The 27,481-nt window shown below is 37.5% G+C and overlaps 1 protein-coding gene across 4 annotated transcripts; it reads left to right on the forward strand.

Annotated features, from left to right (window-relative positions):
* The first annotated feature begins 1,142 nt into the window (after window positions 1-1,142).
* On the forward strand, window positions 1,143-27,468 carry LOC145994600 (tubulin polyglutamylase complex subunit 2). Of its 4 annotated transcripts, XM_083130642.1 has the most exons (6): window positions 1,143-1,209; window positions 9,073-9,164; window positions 13,010-13,177; window positions 22,886-23,328; window positions 25,843-25,956; window positions 27,357-27,468. In XM_083130642.1, the coding sequence occupies exons 2-6, from the start codon at window positions 9,089-9,091 to the stop codon at window positions 27,393-27,395; spliced, it is 840 nt and encodes a 279-aa protein (XP_082986768.1). In that variant the 5' UTR covers window positions 1,143-1,209; window positions 9,073-9,088; the 3' UTR covers window positions 27,396-27,468. The 4 variants fall into 4 exon arrangements, with proteins under 4 accessions (XP_082986768.1, XP_082986764.1, XP_082986765.1 ...); XM_083130638.1 differs by lacking the exon at window positions 27,357-27,468 and having other exon boundaries at window positions 25,843-26,548; XM_083130639.1 differs by lacking the exons at window positions 1,143-1,209; window positions 27,357-27,468 and adding an exon at window positions 1,252-1,270 and having other exon boundaries at window positions 25,843-26,548.
* Window positions 27,469-27,481: the final 13 nt, after the last annotated feature.

A 27,481-nucleotide genomic window follows, 5' to 3' on the forward strand; every position in this document is an offset into this window, starting at 1 on the left:
AGTGTTGCCCACGGGACGAGACGGGACAGGCTTTTAAAAATTCGAGACGAGATGAGATTGATCATGTGTCCCGAAACAAACGAATATTTTCGAGACGAGACAGCATTTCCACGAGACGAGACAGGCCAAAATCTCGTCTCGTGGGCAACACTAAATGTGCCTAACCTATTGAACCCAGGACCTGCTGGTGTCCTGTGTAGTAATGATATAATAACTGATATGATATTTAATTAACAAATAATTACGTTTTATATTATAGGCCCTATCGTGCCTGTGGGAACATTTCCACTACATGGAATAAGTTTTAAATTCATCCATTTTACGGATAATGACCAAATGCATACACAAAACATTAAAATAAGAATAAAATTTTACGAAGTCAATTGCAATATATTAAACAGGGACAGTGGGATGCTATTCCCCCAGTTAAGAAAATTTTCATAAAGCACGCCCCCCTCGTATCTCCGAACTCGACCAAGCATGTCTCAACTAAAGTCCGCCCCGCCAGAGAATGGACTTGAGGAAATCCAGACTTTCCGCCTACAGTTCAGGGGGGGGGGGGGGTGTTGCTACACGTCTGATTTTTGTCCAGTCGAACACGACAACTCTTCCTGTCAACAAGCCCCTTCGCTCGCATTTCAGGGAGAGGCAGGGAATCGGAGACCCATTCTCTTGCTACGTCGCGGCAACCATTAGGCTTCGCCGTGCTGGCTTTGATGAGGGTGTAATCTGTTTCGAAAACGACCCAAAACGAAAAAAATTGGAAACGCAGAATACCACGAGAATTCCCCCTCTCCACGGCAATGTGGTAAAGCCGATTGGTTCAGCTGTTCATGTGACCCTCCATAGCTTTCGACAGAAAAAACAAAACTAGAATTTCAAAGTCCGTTCTTTTGCCGGGACCACGGTATGAATTTCCACTGCGAGCACTGGCAGGAGTGCTGAAAAAAATCCTGTCCCAAGGACTTCTGTCGGAACATTGGGACAACTCAATGAAAAACGGGACGTCAGGAAAACCTATCCAATATATGCGCGTAATAACGTGAGAGAAATTTTCGAAATGAAAGGGAATTTTACCACCTATGAGGGAAATTGTTCGATATTACCATCACTGGTAATATTTAATAATGTGGCTTGGAAACACTGATTGCCTTGGCAACGTGTATGCATGTGTGCTTGTAGCAGTTGGTAGTCTGTACACAACTCAGTGTAAGTAATTTTTACAAACAGTATATGTCACGCATCTTACGTAGTGATTTCTTATAATTGCGTAAGAGCTCAGATATGTATTTTATAACTTAAGATTAAAAATTGTTCTCTCAGTAATTTTCAAAATCCTGACAAGCTGTTATAAAATTGCATAAAATTGAATTGTGGGTACTATTATAGTATAAAGGGAACACCTATAAATAATATATTTCGCACTTTTTTACATTGCTAACGTACTATTCTGCATTGCGGTACATTTCCTAAGGTGAAATAATGATTTTCTAACGAAAATAATGTCTATTTTTACATTAACGAGTACTTACTGTTGTTCCTTATTTCCCTCGGTACTATTATCGTATGAGGGAAACACCTACGAATCATATATTTCGGACTTCTTTACATTGCTAACGTGTTATTTTCGAATGCGGAACATTTCTTAAGGTGAAATAATGCATTTCTAACTAAGATAATGTCTATCTCTTCTATTTACGAGTACTTACTGTTACTTGTTGTTTCGAATCTGTAACACATTATGGCCGTGATAGCGTACTGGTTTAAGGGGCGTTCTGAGAGTGTTTTGTCGATTTATGCAGTGTTGCAACCTCGTTCATCGGAAAATATCTACATTCGTGCCCGGATTTGAAATTATGCTAATACGTCGCAAACCATTGACGTTAGCCTCACAAACCATTCATGTTAGCCCCAAAAACCATTCACGTTAGCCCCAAAAACCATTTTCCGTAAGGTTATGTTAGGCAAGCATAGTTAAAAAAAAATTAAAAATACTCGACACGTGGTTCTAGTGAAAACACGGCGAGGCTGAAACACTGGCTACAGGGTTGCATCATCTTAACACACGGAACATTGCACTCTCATGCAGAAAGCAAATGGCGGGAGCAGAAACAGCATGTCGGACAGAGATTTTTGCAGAAAACAACACGCATTCACATTAAAATGGATCAAATCCATATTCAGGAACTTCCACAACGCTAAAGAAAATTATTTCCGTAAGTACTTTCTCCTGTAAATTTGAAGGAATCCGTTTCCCTCATACGATAATGTTACCAATGTTAGCCCAAAAATTAACGATAGCCTCACGAACCATCATGGGGATGAGGTATGCCTACTAGGTTAGGTTAGGCCTGTTAGGTTAGGTTCCATTATTACTCCTTTCGTTCAATTTAGGGTCTCACTGCAGAACATGGGCTGCTTTTTTCCTCTAAGTAGACGAACAAAATGTATATCCCCTGAAAGTACCTACCTTCTACTTCCATTTTCCGGTGTTCCTTTAACGATTACTATTATATTATTGCGCGTAAAAAATGTTTTTACTGCTACTAAAAGCAATGCATTTCTCCATTTGTTCGCGTCCATATTGTTTACGCGCTCAAGTGTTGTGCGATAAGTGAGACCCTTCGTTTCGCGGCATTCAAGTTGTTTTGTCGCTCCGGATTCCACCCACAGACGCACAGTTTATTTAATTATTTCAGACGAGGAATGCTTACAAGGTTAGGTTAGGCCTGTTAGGTTGGGTTCCAATAGCATAAATACAATGAAAAATGTTTTCCCTGCTACTAAAAGCAATGCATTTCTCTATTCGTTCGTGTCCATATTGTTTACACACAGTTTCTTTCATTATTTCTTCGAGGAATGCCTACAAGGTTAGGTTTCATTAGCATAAATACAATGACTAATTATTATTTAGGCTAAGTGAACTAAACCTAGATACCTAACAACATAGGCATTTTTGCTTTCACTAGATTTGTGCAGGAATATGCCTTTTCCTTTGTTGCTACGATTTCAATACCGCCCAACCTGGACACATTTTTCTGTTGTTTTTTTTTTTTTAAGAAAAAAAATTTTCCTCGCCTTAAAACTTACTTTTCCCGATTACTAACTATAAAACGTTACCCAAAAATTATGAACCGCGTTCCTCCTAAGCAGCCCATATTCTGCAGTCTTACCGAAACAGCATGTCGGACAGAGATTTTCGCAGAAAAGGACATGTTTTCGCATTAAAATGGATCAGCACTAGATTCACGAACTTCCACAATGCTACAGAAAATGATTTCCGTAAGTACTTTCTCCTGTAAATTTTAAGAAATCCGTTTCCCTTATGCTATAATGCTACCATATGGAGTAACAATTTACATACCGAGTGGTGGTATATACCTTGCTTGAAAGGTTGACAGCAGTTCATGCCCAGACATTTTGGAAGGAATATTACGAAAGAAAAGTGTAACATGTATTTTTCTTCGGTAAAAATCTTATATTCCCCTGACACCTATAACTTCTTCGTTTTGTCAATTTTTGACATTTGTACTTACCTATCTGCTTCGTGGAACCTTCTTTCTTTAACGTGTATTCACGTTTTTTTGATCAAAGTAATTGCTATTTTTTTTAATTTTTTTTAAAAAAGTGTTTTTGTAAATGAAGAACGTAGGTTTCCGCAAATGATTCGTGGGGCTATGTGTCAATGGTTCGTAAGGCTATGCGTTAATGGTTTGTGAGGCTATGCGAGAATGGTGTGTGGGGCTATGCATATTTTTTTCGAAACCAATTTTTAACTATTGTAACCTATATGTGACCCTACCTAACCTAACCTTACCGGAAACGGTTCGTGGAGGTATGCGTCAATGGGTGAATTTCCACTATGAAACATTCCCACATCACACAAAACATCTTCCAGATACTAGACAATGCTACAGAAACTTATTACCGTAAGTAGTTTCTTCTGTAAAAATGAAGAAATCTGTCCGGGGAATATCATATTAGTACTGTGTGTTCATTAAAGTTCAAAGAAAGTGTGTATTGCGATTGCTTGACCTTCTGAACAAGTAACTTTACTTTGATTCCAAAGTTTCTTCACCTTATTTCTTTAAAGTAGAGGTCGTCCGTGTCAGTGACCTGCTCAGAATGTGTGGCTATGGTTCTTTTTTAGTGCAGCAGAAATGTCATGTCAAATACTATGGTGAATAAAACATAAAACCTGCCACAAAAAAGATGAAAACGTACTAATCTGATATTCCCTGGACAGATTTCTTCATTTTTACAGAAGAAACTACTTACGATAATAAGTTCCTGTAACATTGTCTAACATCTGGAAGGTGGTTTGTGTGATGTAATTGATTTCTTCAAATTTAAAAGTATGGTGCTCGTTTGGGGGCAGGTGACTCCGGCCAATTTCTAACATGCCTTTAACAGGCACTCTATAGATAAAGCTGGGGAGCCGGAGCGGAGGTGGGGCCACGTTAGCAGTTGGGGGCGGTAGGTCAATTACCCCAGGGGCGGAGCCCGGAATCGGTAGGAAATTTGGACTCAAAAATTTCAAACAAAAAAAAATTTTTAGTTTAAATTTACCACCGATTCCGGGATGAAAAACTTGAATACACCTTAAAGAAGGTTCCGCGAAGCAGATAGGTAAGTACAAATGTCAAAAATTGACAAAACGAAGAAGTTATAGGTGTTCGGGGAATATCAGATTTTTACAGTTATTTTTTCACAATGATACTTCCTTCCTGCTCTTTTTTACATTTATGTGCGCAGCCTGAGCAGATCAGGTTTGGTACTCTTTACATCATATAAGTTTACAATGTTATTACGTATTTTGAATAGGGATTGCTGCTTTTCCTAACTGCACTACTTGCCAATTGTTCCAACATTTGTGGTTCATTATTATTATATTTTGGAGATGATGTAATATAAACGATTTTTTTAAAAATAATATCAAAATTTCGGTAAAAATAAGGAAACATTACCATATTATAGGGTCCTCCCCGATGGCGCAGTGATGGGGTTATCACCTTGTAATCAAGGGGTCCCGGGTTCGATACCCGGTGGAGGCACATAGTGGTTCGGATTCCTCTTTAAACTGTAGGTCCAGTCTCGATTAGCCTTACAGTGCATAAAGTGGACTTAAAACACCAAATCAATCAATCAAGTACCATATTATAATGAAATACACCATGATGCATAACACAGTTTTTAGTGATAATAGACCAAAAATGTGTTTTTGAACATAATATTATAATGTGAGTCACTAATAGACACTAGAGGCCTGGTAATGGCAAGAGAAAACATGGACACAAGTTCTATACTAGACTTGTGTATCATATCCAAGGACATCTGCATGGTTTTTCTAGGAGGGGAGAGAGGCAAGCATAGGCTTTGCTATATTTCATGAGTGAAAATCCGGGAGGCTGCTGACCGGAAGCCTGTTGGGGAGAGAGGGAGCCTGACCCAACAAAGTGATATATATGCATACCATAATTATTATGGATAGTCTCATTATTACTTTCTTTCCACTTCTTAATAAATAGAAATTCACTTCGAAATTTATCATTGAACTTACACTTCCTTTTTGGTTCTCTAAAGAACTAAGCTGCTATCTCACAATGTCGTATCTTTATTTGAAAACTGCAGACTGAACAGGTTAGGCACTCGATCACTGCCTGCTTACTGTACATTGGAACAGAATCAAGTGAAATTCAGCACTACAAACAAAAGGAAATGTCCCCACACCATGGTCATGCAGTCTAAGGCATCATGCTTTGAGCTCTGGCTACAAAACAGGTGCAGGTTCAAGTCTCCTGTGGGAAGCATAACAACTTTTCTCCTGAGATTTCGGCCTGTGTATGGAACCAATGGCCACCCACCATTGTGAGGAAATTGGGAGCTATGAATCAGTAGCGTAAACCAGTTATGGAAACCTTCAACAATGACTAGAGGTTTGTCATGCTGTCCACATGTCACCCCATAATTGGCTGAAGGACCTCGCACCTCGGCATGGTGGAATTGAGGCCAGCAGGCAATAGGTAGGCCCTGGTCCTCATGGGCTGTTCCACCTTGGGTTATTATTAAACAGAAGGAAATAAAATGTAGCATTATTACTAATTGTTGTTGGCAAGTGCATTATGCTGTGTAGTGGTGGAGTCAAGATCTCTCCAGCACATTCTTGTAACTCGATATCTCTTGTATTATTGAGAGGCAGCAGTACAGCTTTCCCACCAGATTCCAGGACATTAGTGCTTCCTGAAGAAACTTCTGGGACACTGAGAGACAAATGATACCATTCAGGGACTGTCCCGATAAATCCAAGACACACAGCAAATCTAGGCAAGCAGGCATTTTTACTCCAAACATTGCTTCATTTTGAAGGTACCATATTCCTGCAAGGATCCGTTTCTGGATGCCTATGACCATATATAACGTCTGTGATGTTAGCATGGAATTGGAAGTGAGTGACATGAACGCATAGAATGCAACGCTAAAGCTGGGAAGCGCAGGTTGCCAGGAGTCCATACATATACTATCAACTGTTGAAACCTACATACATCATATTGTATTATGTATTGCATAGCATTGAGTTTTCGTTACATATTTTCATAGCCCATACATATAGATCAGGGGTGGCCAACGCGTCGACTGGCAAGCAGCACGGTGCTCTGTCATATTATACGGATTTTATTATGCATAGTCACAAAACATTTTATTACCTACCTCTCTGTATTTTCAACTGTTGTATCAGGAAAAGAGCTTTGTTGTAACAGTTAATTTCTTTCTTTGTTGAATCACATAATAATAACCATAAAAAATGTAAATATTCTTTGCCTTCTCCATTCGGAGTAACCAACAATTCATTACTGAATGACTGAACAGTGGGGGATCCAAAGCTTTCTTCTCCTACACTACATTGTTGTTAGCCACAAGGCCGGTTTGATTACATTGTTAGATGCACCATTGTTTGCACAAAATACTGGGCCAGTAGGCAGTTATTCACAACCTTGTGGAATGTTGTGACGTTTGTCGAATGTTTTCGATCGTAAGACTGTAAACTAGCTGTGAGGCTGCTGTCGGCAATTTATTAGTCGTGCTACAAGCCACCAAGTCATGATTGAACCAGGTAAGAAGAAACAAACGACTTACCACTATCATAGTGAATAGGAGCATGAGTTGTTATTTATTATGGTGAAAGATAAGTGTGTCTGTCTTCTTTGTAATGCAACTGTTGCGCTCCCTAAAAAGGCCAATGTAGAAAGACATTTCTGAACCATCCACCAGAAATTCGCTACAGAATTTCCCATGGGTAGTGAAATTCGAAGAGCCAGAGTTTCTGACCTGAAGTCAAAGATGATTGCCCAACAGTCCATTTTTATGAAAACCGGCAGTAAGAAATCATTTGTAGATGGAGAGATTATTAAAGGAAGCTTTCTGTAAAGCTGGTGAGGTACTTTTTAGTTATTTCAAAACTAAAAATGAAATACTCTCTGCTATAATAACATATCTCTTTCACGGAATACAGTGCTGAGAAGAACTAAAATCATGGCTACGAATGTGGAGGGCCAGTTGGGGGAAGATCTACGTAAGTGCAGTTTTCTGTCTCTACAGTTCGACGAATCGACACATTTTACTGACACAGTGTATTTTTGTCATAAAGGTTTTCCCTGATATGAAAAGATGCTAATGATGAACTGTGGAGATATGGCCTAAAACAGGTGCCAGGCCCACAGTACTGAAGCGAAAACTTATTTAATAAAAAAATAAATACATACATAAAATAAAATAATCAATGTCAATTTTATGGTGTTGGCCCTTTGCTTCCTTTTTTAGGCTCTCATTGTGAGGTCTAATAAGATAAGTAGACCGCCAGTGATTCTTGAAATGTAAATTAGCCCTCAAACCAAAAAAGGTTGTCCACCGCTGATATAGATGATGCTTTTGTAGTTCCAATGCACATTGATCGTCTCTCATAAAGTCAATATTAGCCACATTGAGAATATGTACTTTCAAGAAAATATTACTGGTCTATTACAATCTGTTTACATCACTACATGTGGCCATACAGTATGATACAAATTGACTTGTATTTATTACCAAATAATGGACCAAAATCCAGACAGTTATGTATTTTATCCACAATGGGAAAAGATGTATAATAAGTGGAAATTGTTGCATGTTTTTCTTTATTACTATTTTTGTAATTTTATGACATCCGACTGTTATGTGAGAGACCCAAGCTACAGGGTTGAGCATAATTAGCTGACAGTTTTAAAATAGCAGAAATAAAATGAACATGTTTCACTACATCATATTATGTAAATGGAATAAATTCTACACCTCTTTGGGCCTCCCCGATGGCGCAGTGGTAGCGTCGCTGCCTTGTAATCAAGGGGACCCGGGTTCGATACCCGGTGGAGGCACAAGTGGTTCGGATCCCACTTTAAACTGTAGGTCCAGTCCCGATTAGCCTTACTGTGCATAAAGTGGACTTTAAACACCAAATCAACTCAACTCTACACCTCTTTGAGATTAAATCAAGAAACAGGAACCTGTACTCTTCTTGGAAATTAATTTAAACAACAAAGTTGTGTTTTTAAATGACAGAGTTAGACTAGGTGCCATTATTTTCATTAATATTGTGTAAACGAAATACGAGGGATGTTTCGATAGTAAGTCATTTTTTTTTCACAGGGAAGCTTTATTACAAATAGAAGAATACAATGTAATAACAAAATACAATCTTTTGGCTATTTTTCCACATAGTCGCCACCGACATTGATACATTTGTCGTAAGGTGAAATCAATTTCAAGAGACCCTCCTGGTAAAAATCGGTGCCCAGCGATGAAAATATTCTGGGAAGTATTTGAAAAAATCTAAGCAATGGGCACTTGTCCCACCTCTCTTCAGTGCTGCTTAATAGCCTACTCCAATCCCCATTGCAGAAACTAGACCACCCTTCCTATAAATAGGTCATTCTATATTTTTATTATTAAATTATGCTGGCAAAATGCATAAACTATACTGTAATTATTGTTCTTTGTCAATTACATCAAATTTATAATGGACATGGTATTCTGTCTCAGATTTCAGAAGCTATCCATGTCTTTGATTATTGAAACTGTTACTGAGGACTCTTTCTATGACAATTTGACACTTGGAATTGTGGATGTTCTAGGTAAGTTTTCAGTTGTACTTTTAAAGTATTCTTTGCCTCCTTAGCTATCACATGTTTGCACATATATTTCGACAGCTTACAGGATGTTAAAGCTGGCATTGATGGCCTAGGCATAACTACAGAAGAATACATGAAAATACTAAAGAGATTCTCTCAGGATATGAGTTCCCGTTAGACCTATCTGGGGCTGACCTGGTTGATATCCAAAGAGAATCTTTACGTCATTCGCTGGCATAATTCACCTCAAGAATTATTTAATGAAAAAACTGTTATGAAAGTTCTGTGGTTTTTCAGAAAAATTAGAGAAGCATATTACATATTAAAGAATGTGTTTTATTAAGCATAATTTTATTATTATTAGTGGTGAAACGACATAGGTAAACTTGAAACTTGAATTGAATACTTGCCTTATACCCTGATTTTGGCACAATGGCATGCCCAAGAATTTTGTAAGGAAAGGGGGATCTGGCTTTTGCAATGTTCAGTGTTATATTTCACCATCTTTTCATATTTCTGATCTTCCTTCTTGAAGATCATCATGTAGAGATGATTTCCTTGAAAATAATATAATGATGTTACATTTCCTGTGTGTGTACAGGGTGAATAAGAAATATGGCTACACGTTTGAAGTAAATGTAGTGTGATACTGTTCAATGTAGAGGGAAATGGTGGATGGTATATTAAACTTGAAGCTTCATTGTTTCATTTCAGATAAGTGTCATGTGCCCGAGCATGCATCATTAGCCAAGATGACACTGAACATGCAACAGCAAGTTACAGTTGCAGTGTGGGCAATTCTATAATTCTATACCAGAATGATTGTGAGACTGGCGATACGTGATTTTAACATAACCTGTGGGAAAGTGGATAAAACGACTACTTACATCAAATTCTTTAGTTTTAAATCTATTACTGTGCTCACGGCTCTCACGATCATTCTGGTATGCAATTACCAACACTGCAACTGTAACTTGATGCTGCATGTTCATGATGTAATAATGATGTAAGCTCGGGCACATGACACTTATCTGAAATGAAACAATGGAGTTTCATGATGAACAGATTCTCTCAGGCTATCGACCAGGTGAGTTGTGGAAATGATTCCAAGCTTTTGAGAGCTAACATCATTCTCATCTTCAGGGTAGAAGTAAGGTTCTGAGCGTCAACCCGGTTTATATACGTTCGTGAAGGGGGGGGGGGGGTATCCTGGTGAAGATGGCGGACCAATCGAGTGTACGTGTGCGTTTCTGGTTAACTAACGCTAACCAGGCTGGGTCCAGTTCGAGCCCCGTGTCGCGATTAAGATTGTCTTTTTCTTCATAAATGGCTATTGCTTCCTTGATAATACGGTCCCAGTACTTTGAAGTTTTGGCTATGATTTCTGTGTTGCTGAAATCTGGTCTATGTCCCTAGTTTATTGAATGTTCTGCTAGTCCCGACTTTTCAGGGTGGAAATACTTGATGGAGCTTTGATGTTCTTTACAGTGCTGTTCTATTGTCCTACCCATTTGCCCAATGCATGCTTTCCCACATTTGCAGGTAATATGGTAGACTCCCGGTGTTTTGAATCCTAGCTCATCCTTGGAGTTGCCTAGTAGGCTTCTGATCTTTGGAGGTGGTTTGTGAATGGTTTTTATGTTATGTTTCTTTAGAATTCGGCTGATAACTCCGGAGAGATTTCCGGTGTAAGAGCTCAGAACTGCATTTCTATCCTGAAGGTGAGAGTGATGTTAGCTCTCAAAAGCTTGGAATCATTTCCACAACTCACCTGGTTGATAGCCCGAGAGAATCTGTTCATCATTCGTCGCCAGGAAAGCTTCAAGTCTTACTTCATGGAGTTTCAAGTTTAATATACCATACACCATTTCCCTCTACATTGTACAGTAACACATTTACTTCAAACGTGTAGTCATATTTCTGACTCACCCTGTACAAAACATTTTCTTTCATTCTAAGAAATGAAAACTTGGAAACAACAAAAACTTGCATGAACATAATACATGTCACAAGCAATCTCTTCATGTAAAAACGTGAAATCATTATTATCATCATCATCATCATCATTGCAATATAATCTTGATCAAAGGGCAGCATAACCTCCACCCACATCCATTGCAAAAGGCAACATATCTACATAATGGTCCCAAATTAGCTGCATGAAATTACATGGGAAGTTTGGAATTGGTACATTACAATACTACGGTATACAATAGGTTAATCAGGATTGGGCCTACAGTTTAAAGTGGGATCCGAACTGCTGTGTGTGTCTACCAGGTATTGAACCCGAGCGATGATTATATGAGTAGTTCAAACCAATGACTAGTGTTTCTATAGAAATCTTACCATTTACATAAAACAATAATCGGATATCATTAAATCAATTTAAGAGTAACATTATTGTTAATACTTCCTTGAATTTTCACATAACCACTGTTTCACAAAAATAAAATATTGAAAAGTACTTACAAGTGGTTTTGCATTCAATATGACATTTTAGGTCTGTTTACTAGGCCTTTTTCAGGCTGTCCAAGAAGTTTAAAATGTTTAAAAAAACTCACAGTATCAGTCACGAGATAAAATGCTGAAAAGGATAAATAAAAAGACGAGAGGATGTCAGCAAACTAAGGAGTGCCCTGTCATAGAAGACCATGTGCAGATCTCGCTTCTAGACATGTATGACATCATCTCAACAACACTGGGCCTGCTTGTCTTATCTGATGCATCTTAGATTCTATTTCTTCCTTCTCTACCTCCTCACTGAAGCCATTGAGTAATCTCATTCAATCTTTAAGGTAAATGACTGATTTTACTCTTGTATTTGGATATGACTGATGCAGTGAGCATATTAATATTTTTAACTTCTCAGACAACCTAACAGACAAGACCAAAATGCCAAATTGCCCGACCCTGTGGCCGAGTGGTTAGCACATCGCGCTGCGACGCCAAGGGTCCCGGGTTCGAATCCCGGTCGGGCTTGGTTGTTTGTGAATGTCCATTCATCAATTTCATCATTTCATCACTCATCCCCATCTTCGCAAATTAGCCAAGAGGCACAAAACGCGAAGTAAAATAAACTAAATCAATCAATCAATCAATCAAAATGCCAAATTGGATACAAAAACAGTCATAAGTGTTTTTTTTTTTTTAAATCCTATATCTGTAAACAGTCTTGAATTCAAACTTTAGTATTAACGTAGCCTGATTTTGTAAAATAAATGCCCAAATAAACAGTTATCTTTTGCTAAGGCAAAACCCTTCTTATTCTTGGTCACATGGAATAATTAATTAATTTAAATTGATTTGGCTTTTCATGAAACATTTATTATTTGATAGATCATTACAGTATTGATTATTTGTAAATATTACATCTGTAACTTCGGTATCCGTAAAAAGAAATCTTTGTAAATATTCTGTATATTTGTGAAAAAGAAATATGAGCATGCAACTACTCACAGCAGTATGTGTGGGAATGTCTTCTGTATGTACTTCATATTATGCATCATGCAAAGATTCATTGAAATGAAATCTATCGTTAAGACATTTGTCAAAATTGTAAGTATGAAAAATGAGTAAATTAATTTTGCTGGAGAGCAGTCGAAGAGTTCATGCAGGACACACTATACCAACTTAATATATCTCAAGATAATCAAGTATGTTGTTAAAAAGGGTTCAATTGATTTCTGAATTCTAGTAAGGTATGGAGATATCTGTGCCTATAGAACTCTTTTGCATTTTTTTTAGGTTGTTTTTTTTTCAAATTTTTCATTTTAATAATATTTTCATGTAGCAAAAGTACAAAGCTCTTTATTAATTTGCAGAGTAACTTATGTTCCTAAAATTTTCAGCCAAGATTCCAGGCATCCAAGATGTGGTGCTGGAGAAGAGAATGCCTTGTGATAGGCACTCTGTAAATTCATGGGAACAAAGAAATGACTGTGCACTTCCAGAAGACCTGAAGCAGTTCTACTTGTCAACCGATGGATTTAAGCTCGAATGGAACTATAATTATGCAGGTAAGCAGTTTACTGTGTTGTTAGTGATAAGTGGATGAACAGTTTTACAGTGGTTTACAAAAATGCAACATGAGATGATTATGCAAAACACATCAACAGAAAATAGTTATGAGTAGTCCAAATAGAAGATAAAGTGGATGTATTTTTCCACTCTTCATAGCAAGTACCTAGTCTGGCCATAAATACTGTTACAAACTTTCGGCTTGGACTGTACATCCAGTAGTCAGGCTCATGAACCATGCTTGTACTGAAGTTCACTCCTGACCATTGTGTGTTGAGCTGTGAAAGAGCAAGTGTGTATCTTCCTGTGCTTAGTATGGAGAGGGGTGAATATGAAACAGAGTAGCCGTAATTGCTCTGCATATGGTTGGGAAGTCACTCACTGAGATATTCCAGCCCCTAAAAATCCCGAAGATCAGCAAAAGGTTTGTGTATCAGACAATCCAGAGTGTCACTGACACTGGTAGCATGAAAGATTGCCCAAGAGTTGGTCGACTTCACACCGTATGAACAGCTGCGGCTGTTAAATCAGTGATGGCTTGCATCCGCTGAAATCCCATCCGGAAGCAAGTGATAATGGCACAGGAGCCGGACATTTCACAACAATCAATGTACAGTGTACTTAATGAAGACCTTGGAATTGGAGCTTACCGGTGGACTACTGGAAATCTCCTGACGGCACAAGTGAAGAAGCAGAGGGAACTGAAATCAAGACGGCTCTTGCAGCAGTACGTTGCCAATGGGCATTGCAGGATTCTCTTTACTGATAATAAATTGTTCACCACTGAATAAAATTTTAACCACCAAAATGAAAGGGTGTATACTTCAAACTCTCGAGAAGTTTCTGAGAGAGTTCACAAAAATCAGAGATGCCACCAGCCCTCCTCAGTCATGGTTTGGGGAAGGGGGAGCTATGAGAGTTCCACCAGGCCTCAGTTTTGAGTGTATGTGGAAAGTGTCCTGGACCCTCTCGTGACACTGTTGAACCAAACAATGTTTCACAATGAATCCTGGATGTTCAAGAAATATTCTGCCCCAACTCATAAGGCAAGGATGACGCGATGGTGACTGGAGACCAGTGTACTCAATTTCATCTCCACTTTTTATTGGCAATCTGATAGCCATGATCTCAGTACGTTGGACTACAAACACTGCCCAGATCCAGAGGAGACTGTCTGCAAGAAGGGCAGACTTTCCCATTAAGACCATCCATGCTGCAATAGATGCCTGGCCAGGGAGACTTCGAGCCTGTGTGAGGGCAAAAAGTGTACATTTTGTAAATTGATTGGTGCTATTTGTGTGTAATATATGTAAGTGCAACATACTAAAAGAACACTTAGAAATCTGAAACCATATTCAATTTATTCACAAAGTAGTGTGTAACAGTATTTATGTCCAGACTAGGTATATTGAATTCGGTAACTTTTCATAATTCTACAGTTTCAAAAGTCACGCAACCCAAACTTTGAGATATTTACACCGGGTTTTTGCATTATAAAGCCTCATTCATTGAGATATTGTTCAATGCTTAACATTATCACTTTACTCGATACAGAAAATCAGATAAATTAATAACTGGCAAAAGGCAGTGTTAAAAATTTTCCAGAAATGCACTTTTGAGCGAGAAAAAGGTATAAGAAATTATCATAGGCTCATAATTAGATGTCTGATGACTGATGTCATATCAATCTGTCATTTGCGATCAATATTGATCATGTGCAGCATTTGATGGATTTATGACTGGCGATGTAATGGGTTGAATGAAAAAGTGCCATTTTTGGGACATATCTCCGTAGCTGGCAACACTAGCAGGTCGAAATTTTGTCAACAGATGCATGCAACGTGTGCTTAAATATTGGCCATACATTTACGTGAAAAATCATAAATCATGATTTTGTACCAAAATTGAACTCTTGAGGGAATAAAAGGCTGCTCCTGGCTACCCTGAATTATATCCCCTCTACATCCGCATTTATGAATCACCCTTACCATTTCTACAGCACCTTGAATAACGTAGTGTGGAAAACGACCCAAGAAACTGGTTCCCCAAGATGATGACAAGTAGATGGCAGTGCGATCGACCCAGGTGCTAATTTTGTTATGAAAGTAATGCGGCTTAGTTAGTTTTTGGAATATATTGTGTAGATTTGTTTCTCTAGAAAGGCGGTAAGTGAATTGATGGAAACAGTTATATTTGTGGGGTGATTTGCAGTCACGAAATGGCATTAATTTGGAAAGAAAAGTAAAATAAAATTAATAAATAAATAGCATGCGTAACACAAGAAGAAACATCGTAATGTGATTCCGGACGTCAGGTCTTGGACTGTGTATTAGAGTTTATTTTTCTATGTTATTAGAATATAAATTGTATCCTGAGAGATATTTCATACCGAGGCGACAAACCACAAATGTCGCTTGAAAGCGAGCAGTCGGAAATCAATGCAGCCTTTCGAACCGTAGGGACAAAAGCTCTGACTGCACCGTTTCCTCAAAGAGATTTTACACCAAAGCGACACGCGACAAACGATACGAGGATTTCACACCAAAGCGACACGGGTCATTCGGTCCAAGGCAACTTTCATACCGAAGTGACACATGTTGCTTGGAAAGGAGCCAATCAAGAGCAACATTTCACATCGTAGCAGCATGACGGGAAGCACAGGCCAACGTTCGGTTGGTGAAATCCTCAAGCGATAAGTGTCGCGTGCCGCTTGTCGCTTTGGTGCGCAATCTCACTAAAGCAAGACACTCATTGCATCGCGTATGCGCGAACAACAAACCACGGCAACATGTTGCAAGCTATTGAGGAAATGGCCCAGTTTGAGAGACGCAGAAGCGACAAAGCGACACGTGTGGCTTATCGTGTCGCCTAGATCTGTTGTTGTAATGTGGGGTTTATCGTGTCGCCTATCTGTTCGCAAGCAACGCTTGCTAATAGACTGAAGGCACCATCTCGCTTGTCACTTAGTTGGGAACTCCCCCTGTAGCGCGTCGCTTCGGTCTCAGCACCCTTCGTTTAAGGAACTTTCCGACCGAAGTAACAAGTAGCACGCGAATACGCAATATGAACGTGTCGTTTGCTGTTTGGACCCTCACGTGCAATGAATACTATTTTACAGTCTGGAAGTGTGTGTCACTAGTGTGACAGTGTGAACATCCCCTGTCGCTTGTCCCATTGGTTTGAAAGTTGCCTTACACTCATGTCGATGGCACTAAGAAGGTTTTGTGGTGTTCCCTTTGTCGTTTCATGCAATCATCATTATCATCATCGCCGCGATTAGTTTAAAGTGGAAGAAAAGAGACAGTAAATATCCAAAATACAAATGCTTCAGTGTGTATATCTTTAAAAGAAATGATGATGATGATAATAATGAACCTAATTCATACACAAAAATTTAGTTGCCAAGAACATTCCACGCGTATTTTTTCTCCCGTATTATTAACGAAAGTATGACGATAACAGGATGTGGTCGACTGTCTAGAATGTTCGTTAATATCTTCGCGACCACTGTACCAAATATCATAGCAATTATCACATTCATAGAAATGCTTCATGTAAAAGAATCAGACATTGCAGCGAAAACTCCATTTACTTCCATTATAAGCAGTCGAACACCAAGCACCGGGCCACAGAGCGCAGAAGCATGTCGTTTTCCACACTACGATATTCTAGGTGCTGTACCATTTCCTAACAAGCTCAGTCAGCTGTGTTTGGAATGGCAGGGTTCCCAGGTGCATAGAAATTTACACTTAAAGTCAAATTTCGGTGCAAAATTATGATTTTGATATTTCATGCAAATGTACGGTCAATATTTAAGCACATGTGTGCATCTGTTGACAAAATTTCGACGTGTTAGTGTTATTTGCTTGCTACTTATGATGACTCAAATACCAAAGAATCATGCTGGTATAGCATAAAAAAATACAACAGTATAATTAGCAACACTTTTAGCAGGGTAGGCAAGCCCATTTCTCTCATAGCATTGTGCCAAACACTAGAGGTAAATGAAACGGAAAGGGATATTTTCCAGGGTAGAGATATATTGGAACATTAATACCACATATATAGGGTTTTTCATTAAGAGTGATATTTTTTAAAATTTGAAACAAAAAAATAAACCAATCAACGTATCAAAGTAAATTGTGCTTTATTTTGAAGCTTAGACATTGCAGTTATGTTCTGAACAAAATATCGTTCAAATGTCCACCACGGCTTTGAACACACTGACGCACACGATGGCTCCACTGATCCTGATTTCAGTGGAAAAATCATCTTCTCAGACGAGGCGCATTCAAAGCCATGGTGGACATTTGAACGATATTTTGTTCAGAACATAACTGCAATGTCTAAGCTTCAAAATAAAGCACAATTTACTTTGATACGTTGAGTGGTTTATTTTTTTTTTTCAAATTTTAAAAAGTATCACTGTTAATGAAAGACCCTATATTTGGATAATAAAGGGAGTCAATCTCAAAAATACTGTCAACCAGATTGTAATTATGTTATAAATATTATGTTGCATTGCTTATGGGTAGTGTCACCAGGTGACAGGTGTTGTTCTATAGCAGACTGTGAACTGATTTCAACTGGTTTTCATTGCTGCAGTAGGCAAGTATGAAGTGGCTGATATAAACAAGTGTCTGCTAGTGCTTGTGTTAATTTTCTGTAGAGCACAATTATGATGCATTGGGGATATTTTTTAAACCTTTTTTTCAGGATAATGTCTTATGTGAAATGTCTACAGATGTACAGTCACAAACACTTCTGGATTGTGACTACGATTTACGACATGATGACAAGCCACATTTTCCAAACCCATAGATACCCATAAAAGGTTATGGGTAAGGGCAGGGGGGACTAGTCTGCTGTGTAGATAGAGTAATTGGACCACTGTTTATTGAAGGCACTGTGCATGCAACCAGTCCATTTCGCCAGCCCCTGCGTGGCAGAATGGTTAGCACATTGCACTGTGACACCAGGGGTCCCGGCATGGGCATGTATGTTTGTGAGTGTCAATTCATAAATTTCTTCATATCATCACTCATCCTCATCTTCGCAAATCAGCCAAAAAGTGGCACAAAAAGCGAAGTAAAATAATGCAAGTCAATAAGCAACCAGTCCATATCCCAATTGAAAGAGAACGAATGTGGATTCTGATTTCAGTAAGGCAGGGCAACTTGTCACATTCCTGTGGCAATTGTACTCTGAGGAAAATAACGATTCTGGTTGATTAACTCATGAGAAAGATACATGTGACGTGCTTAGAAAAACATTGGAGAAACAGAAAAGTTTTTTAGCTTCAGCTATGTGCACATTATTTTAATAATGCTAGGCTTGCAAACCTAATGAGATCAGACTTCTTCCTATAGAAGAATACAGGGTACAGAAGTAACCCCCACAATATAGAAACCAAAACCAAATCCCACTGCAATCTAGAATATAAGTGGTGAAATGCTTTGAAACATTGCTCGAGATATGGTGAGACCTATCCAAATATACACCTGCTGCAAAATGACTTCCGACCTCATAACAAAAGCACAGAAAATTCATGTGAAAGCTATTATTTCGGTTTCCGTAAAAAAATTCATTCCATGTCAAATATTTAGGCTTTGTTTCCATGGAAACCTTTCTAACAAGGAAAGTTCAATCTCATTTTTAACCATTGTTGTTGTTTCCATGGAGATGATTTGAAATAAACAATTACCTAATTTCAAACACCTATATCTCTGTTGCTAATTAAGATAGAGAAATGATTTTACACGTAATGGATTCAGCTAAATGCCCTCTATCGGATTTCATAGAAAATTTCATTCCATGTCCAATATTTAGGCTTAGTTTCCATGGAAATCTTTCTAATAATGGGAAGTTCAATCTCATTGTTAGGACCTAAATTACTTCCAAAGTCGTAGTCATTCCATGCCCACGCGCATCCAAATGGTTCTCAAAAGTAAAGGCAACATGACGCCGTATGCATTTTTGCTGTATCTAATAGCTTATCACATAAATTTTCTGTATTTTTTGTGCTTTTGTTATGAGGTCCGAAGTAATTTTGCGACGGGTGTATGCAGAACAGAATAGAAGCCATTTTCAGCATTAATATCCACTGTTTAGTTTTAGGCTGAGCACCCTGTATTTTAATACATGTACAGTCATGGACACTTCTAGGTTGTAACGATCCTATTTAAAGTTAATAGAGTCTTTACAACCAAGAAGTGTCTATGAAACTATGTGGTCCAGTCAGTAGGATATCTGACAGCCATGCTGGAGACTAAGGTTTGATACCAGTGATCTCAGGACACTCCATTAGGATCAATTTTGAGAAGGTATAGACCCCCAGGGTTCCCACATGAACTTTAAGTGTATTTTCCCTGAGATTTCCATTAGTTTTCCAGAATTCTCAATTTTTTCCAGAGCACGTAAATTTATTATACGATGGTCCCTTCCATTTCCTCTCATAGCCATACCAGCCTTGCGATATAATATATTTATAAATAGCCTGTAATTCAGAGCAATATTACACCATTTTGTTATTATTTTTATGAATAAGACCACAATTCATGTCATGGTTTTGTAAAGCAAATGCTTAAATGCGCAGTTTGTTTTCAAAGGCAAAATCAATTGCAGTCACCTGCTTGCATAGATTAATAAAGGAGATGAATTAACCATTCATGTTCTTCAAGGAACATTTGCAATTTTATATTGATTTAGTAGAATATTGATTGTATCAGTAACTTTTATATCAGTAGTTTATTGGTATTGTATCAATACACTTTGATTAGGTTAGGTTAGCTCAGTCGTTAGGGCATCTGACTACCATGCGAGAGACCCGGGTTTGATCCCCGGCAGGGGAGAATCTTGACTTTTTCAACTTGTTCAAGTGGCTCTGGCACCCAACCAGCCTCGTATAAAGTGGAGCCTAGAGGAAACTCTGAGGGGTAAAGGCAGCCAGGGGTGTGGTGCTGATCACATCATGCTCAGCTCTGCCGAGATCAAGAAAGTGTAGGGCTCTAACCCCACACCCCTTATATGCCTTCATGGTGTGGTGCAAAGCACAGGGGAGCACTTTGCTTTATATATATATATATATATATATATATATATATATATATATATATATATATATATATATATATATATATATATATATACAGGGTGTCATTTTAATGGCGCCCACGGACCACGGAAACGTATAGAGGACATCAAAACAAACAACTTTTTTCAGTAACATTTTTCTCGTTGGAGCGTCGTTTCGGCGCTACAGTCGTTCAAAAAAGCCCGTTTTGCCGCCTGAATGCTGGCAACCACACACAACATTTGATTGCATTTGTGACGTCATATCCCGTCGTGAAGCGATGCGTTACAGGGCTGCCAGGATCACACATATTCTGTGAAAAATGACATAACTACAATCAGCCACATTATGTATCGTAAAACAAAACGAGAAAACACGTTCTGTAACCTAACAGGAAGTAAACAAACGATAAGAAATGGTAGAAAGAAAATAGAATTCAAGTGGAAGTGATCATATCGAATTTTGTATCAGCTTGTATGTCAAATATTTGCAAATCTAGTTACCAAGTTGGCATCTACAATTTAGTCTATCCACTTCGTCCTTCTGATACTAGTTGTCTGTGACACACTGAACAGATGACAAAATAGAAATGAAAGAACTCAAAATTCCAAAGGTAAGCAACACATAATATAATGTATATACAGGGCATTATGAGGCAAGTGACAAAAATGGTTGAAAATACAGGGATGTAAATAGTAGTAAAACAAACTCTACGACGACTGTATTTATCTACGCAGCGGATACACATGTAATAGTTTGCAACTCTGAACAGGGCAGTATATTCGCTACTGATCATCATTATGTGGTTGTAAGCGTTTTAGCCGTAATGTAACAACGTGAACCTCAGATACTTCCGTTATCAGCACAAAGTACCACAAGGCATCTGGACACAACCTGTAGATATCAACCTTGTAACGAGATTTGCAAATATAATTGACATGTAGCTGGGCGTAAACAGCCGCATGTAAGTTGTAAGTACAATAAAAGTTATTGTTGTTGATATTTGACATGTAGGCTGAGACAAAATCCGATATTGACTCTTCATTTTGAATACGTTTTTACCATTTCTCATATCGTTGGTTCACTTTCCCCTTCCCCTGAGATGACTGCTGATCTTCTGGCTGGTAGGCTATAATGTTCGGTTTACTGGACGCGTTTCTCGTTTCGTTTTACAGCTAATAATGTGGTTGGTAGTTTGTCATTTTTCACAAAATTTGTGTGTTCCTTGCAACCCTACCGTGCGCTGTTTCGCCGCAGGAAATGACGTCACAGATACGATCAAATGTTGTGTTGGGTTGCCAGCATCCAGGCGGCAAAACGGTCTTTTTTGAACGGCTGTAGCGTCGAATTGATGCACCAACGAGAAAAATGTTACTGAGAAAAGTTGTTTGTTTTGATGTCCTCTACACGAATCTGTGGTCCGTGGGCGCCATTAAAATGACACCCTGTATATATATATATATAACTACACTTTCTGATAGCAAGAGCAAAACTAACTCAAGAATAAAATGTCATCTCTGTGCATATAATTAAGGGCTAAGGTTACAGTTTTGCGGGAGTTAAATGTGTTGTCAAACCGTATTACAGTACATAATACTTAAAACAATTACATTCACACTTTTCACAAACAATAGTTTACTAATTGACAATATATATTAATGTGTAATGTAAATTATACATACTTATATCTAAATCCTTCAAAGTAGCTTGTGTAAAGTAGAAATCTACTTTATTATTTATTTAAATATTATTTAAAATTTTATGCTCTAAAAATTTGCTTCAATGATATTTTGAAGCTAGATTCTTTCCTGTAGCCATTTTAAAAAAAATTCAGAAATAAGTTGTCATATTTTCAGAAGGAAAAGCCATCAATTTTATTTCTGGGTAAGTTAAACTATATATCTAAGATCATTATAAAAATATTTGTGTTGGTGTTGCACCTTTCCCTTTCTATGATTATTCAAATTTTAGTAAACCATATTTTCAGTCCAAAAAAATCACATAATAAAATTTTATTAATTTATTACTGTACTAAAACATAAATATGATATGTTGGCATATTTTTTTCTGGAATCCTTATTGTTTGGTTAACAATGATGTAAAGTTTCAAAAAGATTGAATAATTTATAAGGGAGATAGAATTATTTTTCTAAGACAGTGTAGCTCACACTTGGAGGCTCTGGGAATAGAAGAAAAGATGAATCACTGAAAGTTTGAGGGGCTATAAAACGAAACTGAACAAGTTAGAGACAAAAAAATTGATGTGATTTCTCACCACCATGGAAGGATTAAATGTGCCAAGTTTCATCAAAATCAGAGCATGGCTACCATGGTCTGGTTGAACTGAGATGGAATGACCTTATTAATATATGTATATTAGTTGTAATTATTATTATCAACAGGTAGGAGCATATTCTAGTCCTTCAGATGTAATTTATTGGTACATTTGATGATTTTCTCTGAGATTTCCATGAGATTTCAATTTCCCTGAGATTTCCACGTTTTTTACATCCACACCCCCTATGTACTGTCATGACATCGTGTAATGTACAGAGTATTGTTTTCTTTTGTTTCTCATGTGTAGCTACCTCTTTCCCTTAATCCGAATTATTATTACTTGGATTTCTGTTTACAGGAAGCATTCGACCTCTGGGAAGCATGTTTATCAACCCTCTTTCTGAAGTCCAGCGTCTAGTTGGCACAAAACCTGCAGAGGACAGTGATGAAGAAGGGACACCATCAGCATCTGACATCGATGGAGAGGAAGAGGATACTGAGGACAGGACAAAGGACATTGGGGTGAAAAAGGGACCTGACTTCGGACCCAGATGCAAAACATTTGAACTGGATGCCTCTGCAGACTTTGGGAAAGTGTGCCTGGTCTATTTAGAGAAAGAAGATGCGGAATCAGATACAAAAAAGATTGACTGTACAGAAATATGGCTTCTGGACAGAACTTTCCAATGGCATTTTCTTACAAAAACTTTTACAAAATATTTTCGAATGATGTTGGTTCATCACGGATTGCCTCAGTGGCAGTCTAAATTTACACCTATGGGTTTAAGCCCATATGCACACGTAGGTTTCGGAGATTTATTATATGTACAAAGGTTGTTTCGAAAGTTCTAAGAATGACAAAGGAGAAACACAGTTTCCTGTTAAAATGAGTTTTATTTTACTACATAGTCTCCCTTGAGAGCAATGCATTTTATCCAGCGATGTTTCAGCACCATGACCCCATCACGAAATGCAGATTCCTCAAGGCTTGCAAAATAGTCCTCCGCTGCTGCTTTCGCGTCTTCGTCTGATGAGAATTGCTTTCCACCAAAGAATTTTTAAACTTTGGTAAGAGATGAAAGTCTGAGGATGCCAGGTCAGGCAAATAAGCAGGATGTGGCAGTAAATCATACTTCAATTGATCGATTTGTAACATTGCAACAACACAAGTGTGTGGCGAACATTGTCCTGATGCATGATGATTTTCTTCTTCTTCAATCCTGGTCTCTTTGCACAAATATTTGTGTCCAGTTGGTCGAAAAGTTTAGCATAATACTGTCAATTGAAGGTGGATCTGGTTGGGAGGTAATTTATCAAGAGGATTCCATTTCCATCCCAAATAATCGATGCCATGATTTTTCCCGCTGATTTAATCGCCTTCGTCTTCTTTGGTGGTGGTGAATCATGATGCTTCCACTGTTTTGATTGTTCTTTTGTCTCTGGCGAATGGTAGTGTATCCACGTTTCATCTGTAGTTATGAATCTTTGCACAAAATCTGTTGTGTTCTTAAAACGGACCAGACTTTCATTGGAAACTCGCATCCACATACACTTATGATCAACTGTTAACAGATGTGGCACCCATTTTCCAGACATTTTTCTCATGCCCAATTCTTCCGTAAAAATACAAAACACCTGTTGAGCTAAGATTCCTATTGCTTTAGCAATTTCATGCACCTTCAGAGGACGATCCCCCCACACCATACCATGGACCTTTTCACTAATTTCTGCCGTCATACCTGATTTTGGCCTTCCGCTACGTGAGTCATCTTCTAAGCTCTCACGGCCACTTCTAAATTCAGTAGTCCACTTTGTCACAGTGGCAAATGAAGTGCAGAGTCCTCTAAAGTGTCCTTCATATCGGTATGAATTTCTGTCGCCTTCATTTCCTTTCTCGCGAAGTACTTTTATCACTGCCGGTGCTCAATCTTATCCATTTTGAACTAGTCACACCTGCTCAGCTGTTCCTGTCTCTCTACACAAAACAAAGGAAGGCACTCTGGTAATAATGTGCACATGTTCCCTTGAAGGGTGGGAGATTCCACTGGCATGCATCGTTCCGAACTACTGTGGACATCTGTTGGTGATTCTTAGAACTTTTCAAACGACCCTTGTAATTTTATATCTGAAAGTAATTGCAATTGGTTGGCGGAAGTAATAGAAATTAAAAATGAGATTTTCAATGATTTTGATAAAGTATCCATAACAAAACCCTGTTCCATGTTGATCATTTCAAATTCTAATGGTATTTAGTACACTGAATCTTAGATATGTCAACAAATTTTGAAGTTGTCAAATTTTATCCGAAAATGAGCAAACAACATTCATTAAATTTGCATCTCAAGCTCATCTAATTGAGTTAAAGATCTGGAAAAAGCTTCAATTTGTACCTCCTTTTTATGGGCTTTAATATGACACAACACAATGGAATTTATTATAATTTTTTTAATCAAAATAAAAGAATAATTTTTTTGATGTTTTGCACAAAATTTGACAAATTGAAAGGATGTTAACTTGAGCATTTTTTAAAATTCTATTATGGTATCAATAAGATTGACCTATTTCCAGTGGCATATTCTGAAAATTGGACCTGGTTTACCACAACAATTCTTATTGTATATATTTATTATATATTAATTTGATACATTACAAATAAATCATCAATGAAGACATGCAAATAAAATAAGAGCAGAAGTCTAACAATTTCAAATTTTCCATGAATTTCTATATATACTGCTGGACAAAAAAAACCGGACACTTGCATTTTTTGTGATAACGCAATGGGTCGATAAAAGCTCTGGTACAAGGGCTAACTAAATGTTGCAGAAACTGAATTAAGTATGAATGCATAAACAAAGTCCGAGCCTATGAATGTTGCATATGGTACTACATGATCTGCCGAACATTCTGTAATATACCTGCGAGCTGTTATTGCAATTCAGATGTGAAATATTAAAGTGTCCGGTTTTCATTGTCCAGCAGTATATATGAAAAAAGTTGTTTTACCAGCGGTAAACCAGATAACATTGGAGAATACGCCACTGCTTATTTCATCAAAATCAATTATAGTAAAGCAGAATTTGTTTATAAATGTGTTTATTTGATGTGAAGACCTTTTGGTATTTTATGAACTCCTTGGTGTTCATTTACTCCAAAAAAAGTATTGCATAGCAATGATTATCAAATTCAAAACATTGCTTTCCAGTAACAACTGATAATGGCATAAAAAACTACTAACATTATATATAACTTGAATGATATATTAAGCTCTTAAATTATTGCATGTGATCAGATCAGTACTTCATTTCATTTCAGCAATATTTCCTGTTGATTGCCCCACATCTTATTCACCAGGACACTATGTATTTGGATGAAAGCAGAGAGTGGATTGATCCAACGAACAGTCAGCTTGACCCAAGCATTTTCAAAGTAAGAAGCAAAAGCTCAAAACGAGAGAAAAGCACAGAGTCTTCAAAACAAGATTAGGAGTTAAAGTTATTTAAATGTTCAAGTGTAGATATGTTTTTTAATGCTGTTTTGGTGCTATTTTTGTTCTAGGAGAATTTCATAATTTGTGTTGTCAAAAACCACACTATTTTGTAAAGTCAAAGGTCAATGGTGATATTAAATTAACATGATAAGGTCATTGTTATCATTTTCGCAGCCTTGCAGTGTTAATACAAAATTGTAATTTGAAATATAATGGCATTTCACTTATTTATAAATTGAAAATGGTCGTTTAATTCTAATTATTATTACATACATATAAACATATACAAATACAATTGCATAAAAATAATAGATATGTTGATATATGTTTAAGTCTGAAATAAAATGCCATTTTATCAATATAATTTAGCACTTTCTTCACGCATGCACTGGTAATAGTAATATCACCATTTTTTACCCTTTTCTGAAAATTAATTACTTTGTACTTTACAGACATTAAATTTTGCTTACAAATACAATATACAACCGTTTTCAATATCAGTTACAAATACTGTATGCAATTTTCTTCAATTGCCACTGTTGCAATCCCAATAATATTCAGAAATATCTCAAACAATTTTTTTGTTTGTTCATTCACTATCTTTCTAAATATTCAGTGAATGATGGATATTAATGCCAATCAGGCAACATTTATATTTATTCTGAGGTACAATCTTACTTTACCTTACCATCTGGCTATACAGCCCCTGGTATGCCTTGGCCTGTTCCACTGAGGTACAATCAGTGCTGCAAACCTAAAACAGTATCAAGGCAAGCGAAAATTAGCACTCATCTCAGCCATTGTGTCAATTGAGCAAATGAATAGCACACGTTCCGCATGGACAACTAACTAGAGCAAAAACAAAGAGACAGCACTGGTGTTGCCATCAAGTGCGCAAGTTATGAATTGAAATGCCAAATGTTTGCAGCACAACAATCTGCAAATGAGACAGAAACATGCACTAAAAACTAAGAAGGTATATCTATGTTATTTGCAATTTATACAAAATTGGGACAAATGTAGTTATATATTCTCTGCACCGAAAGCTTTAGTATTTATCATGCTCAGTTATTGGTTATAAAGAGGAAGGCAAGCTTTGTACATTGAGTTGAAAGATCAGTGATGACATAAACAGGACAAAAAGACAATAGGGGAAGTTATTGTGCTCCAATGTATTTATATTTACACCGCCACTCATAATGACTGTACTAGAGTGATAAAATAATTTAAGGATATTGAATGATGTATGTAGGATTTCTTTCTGATTTAATGGATTTCATATTAACGATATGGATGACACATACCACATCTAATTTAACACTGTTTTATTTGTCCATAGGAATGTTCTACATTTTATTTGAATGCCACAGTAACTTAAAGCAGATTATGAGGTTGAGACAGAATGCTATAGATTCTACTTCAGCAAATGTTCTGATTCCTCAAGATTCCCAGCAGTAAAATTTT

The sequence above is a fragment of the Lepisma saccharinum genome, chromosome 11 (genome assembly GCF_977018435.1).
Source record: "Lepisma saccharinum chromosome 11, izLepSacc3.1, whole genome shotgun sequence".
Lineage (NCBI taxonomy): Eukaryota > Metazoa > Arthropoda > Insecta > Zygentoma > Lepismatidae > Lepisma > Lepisma saccharinum.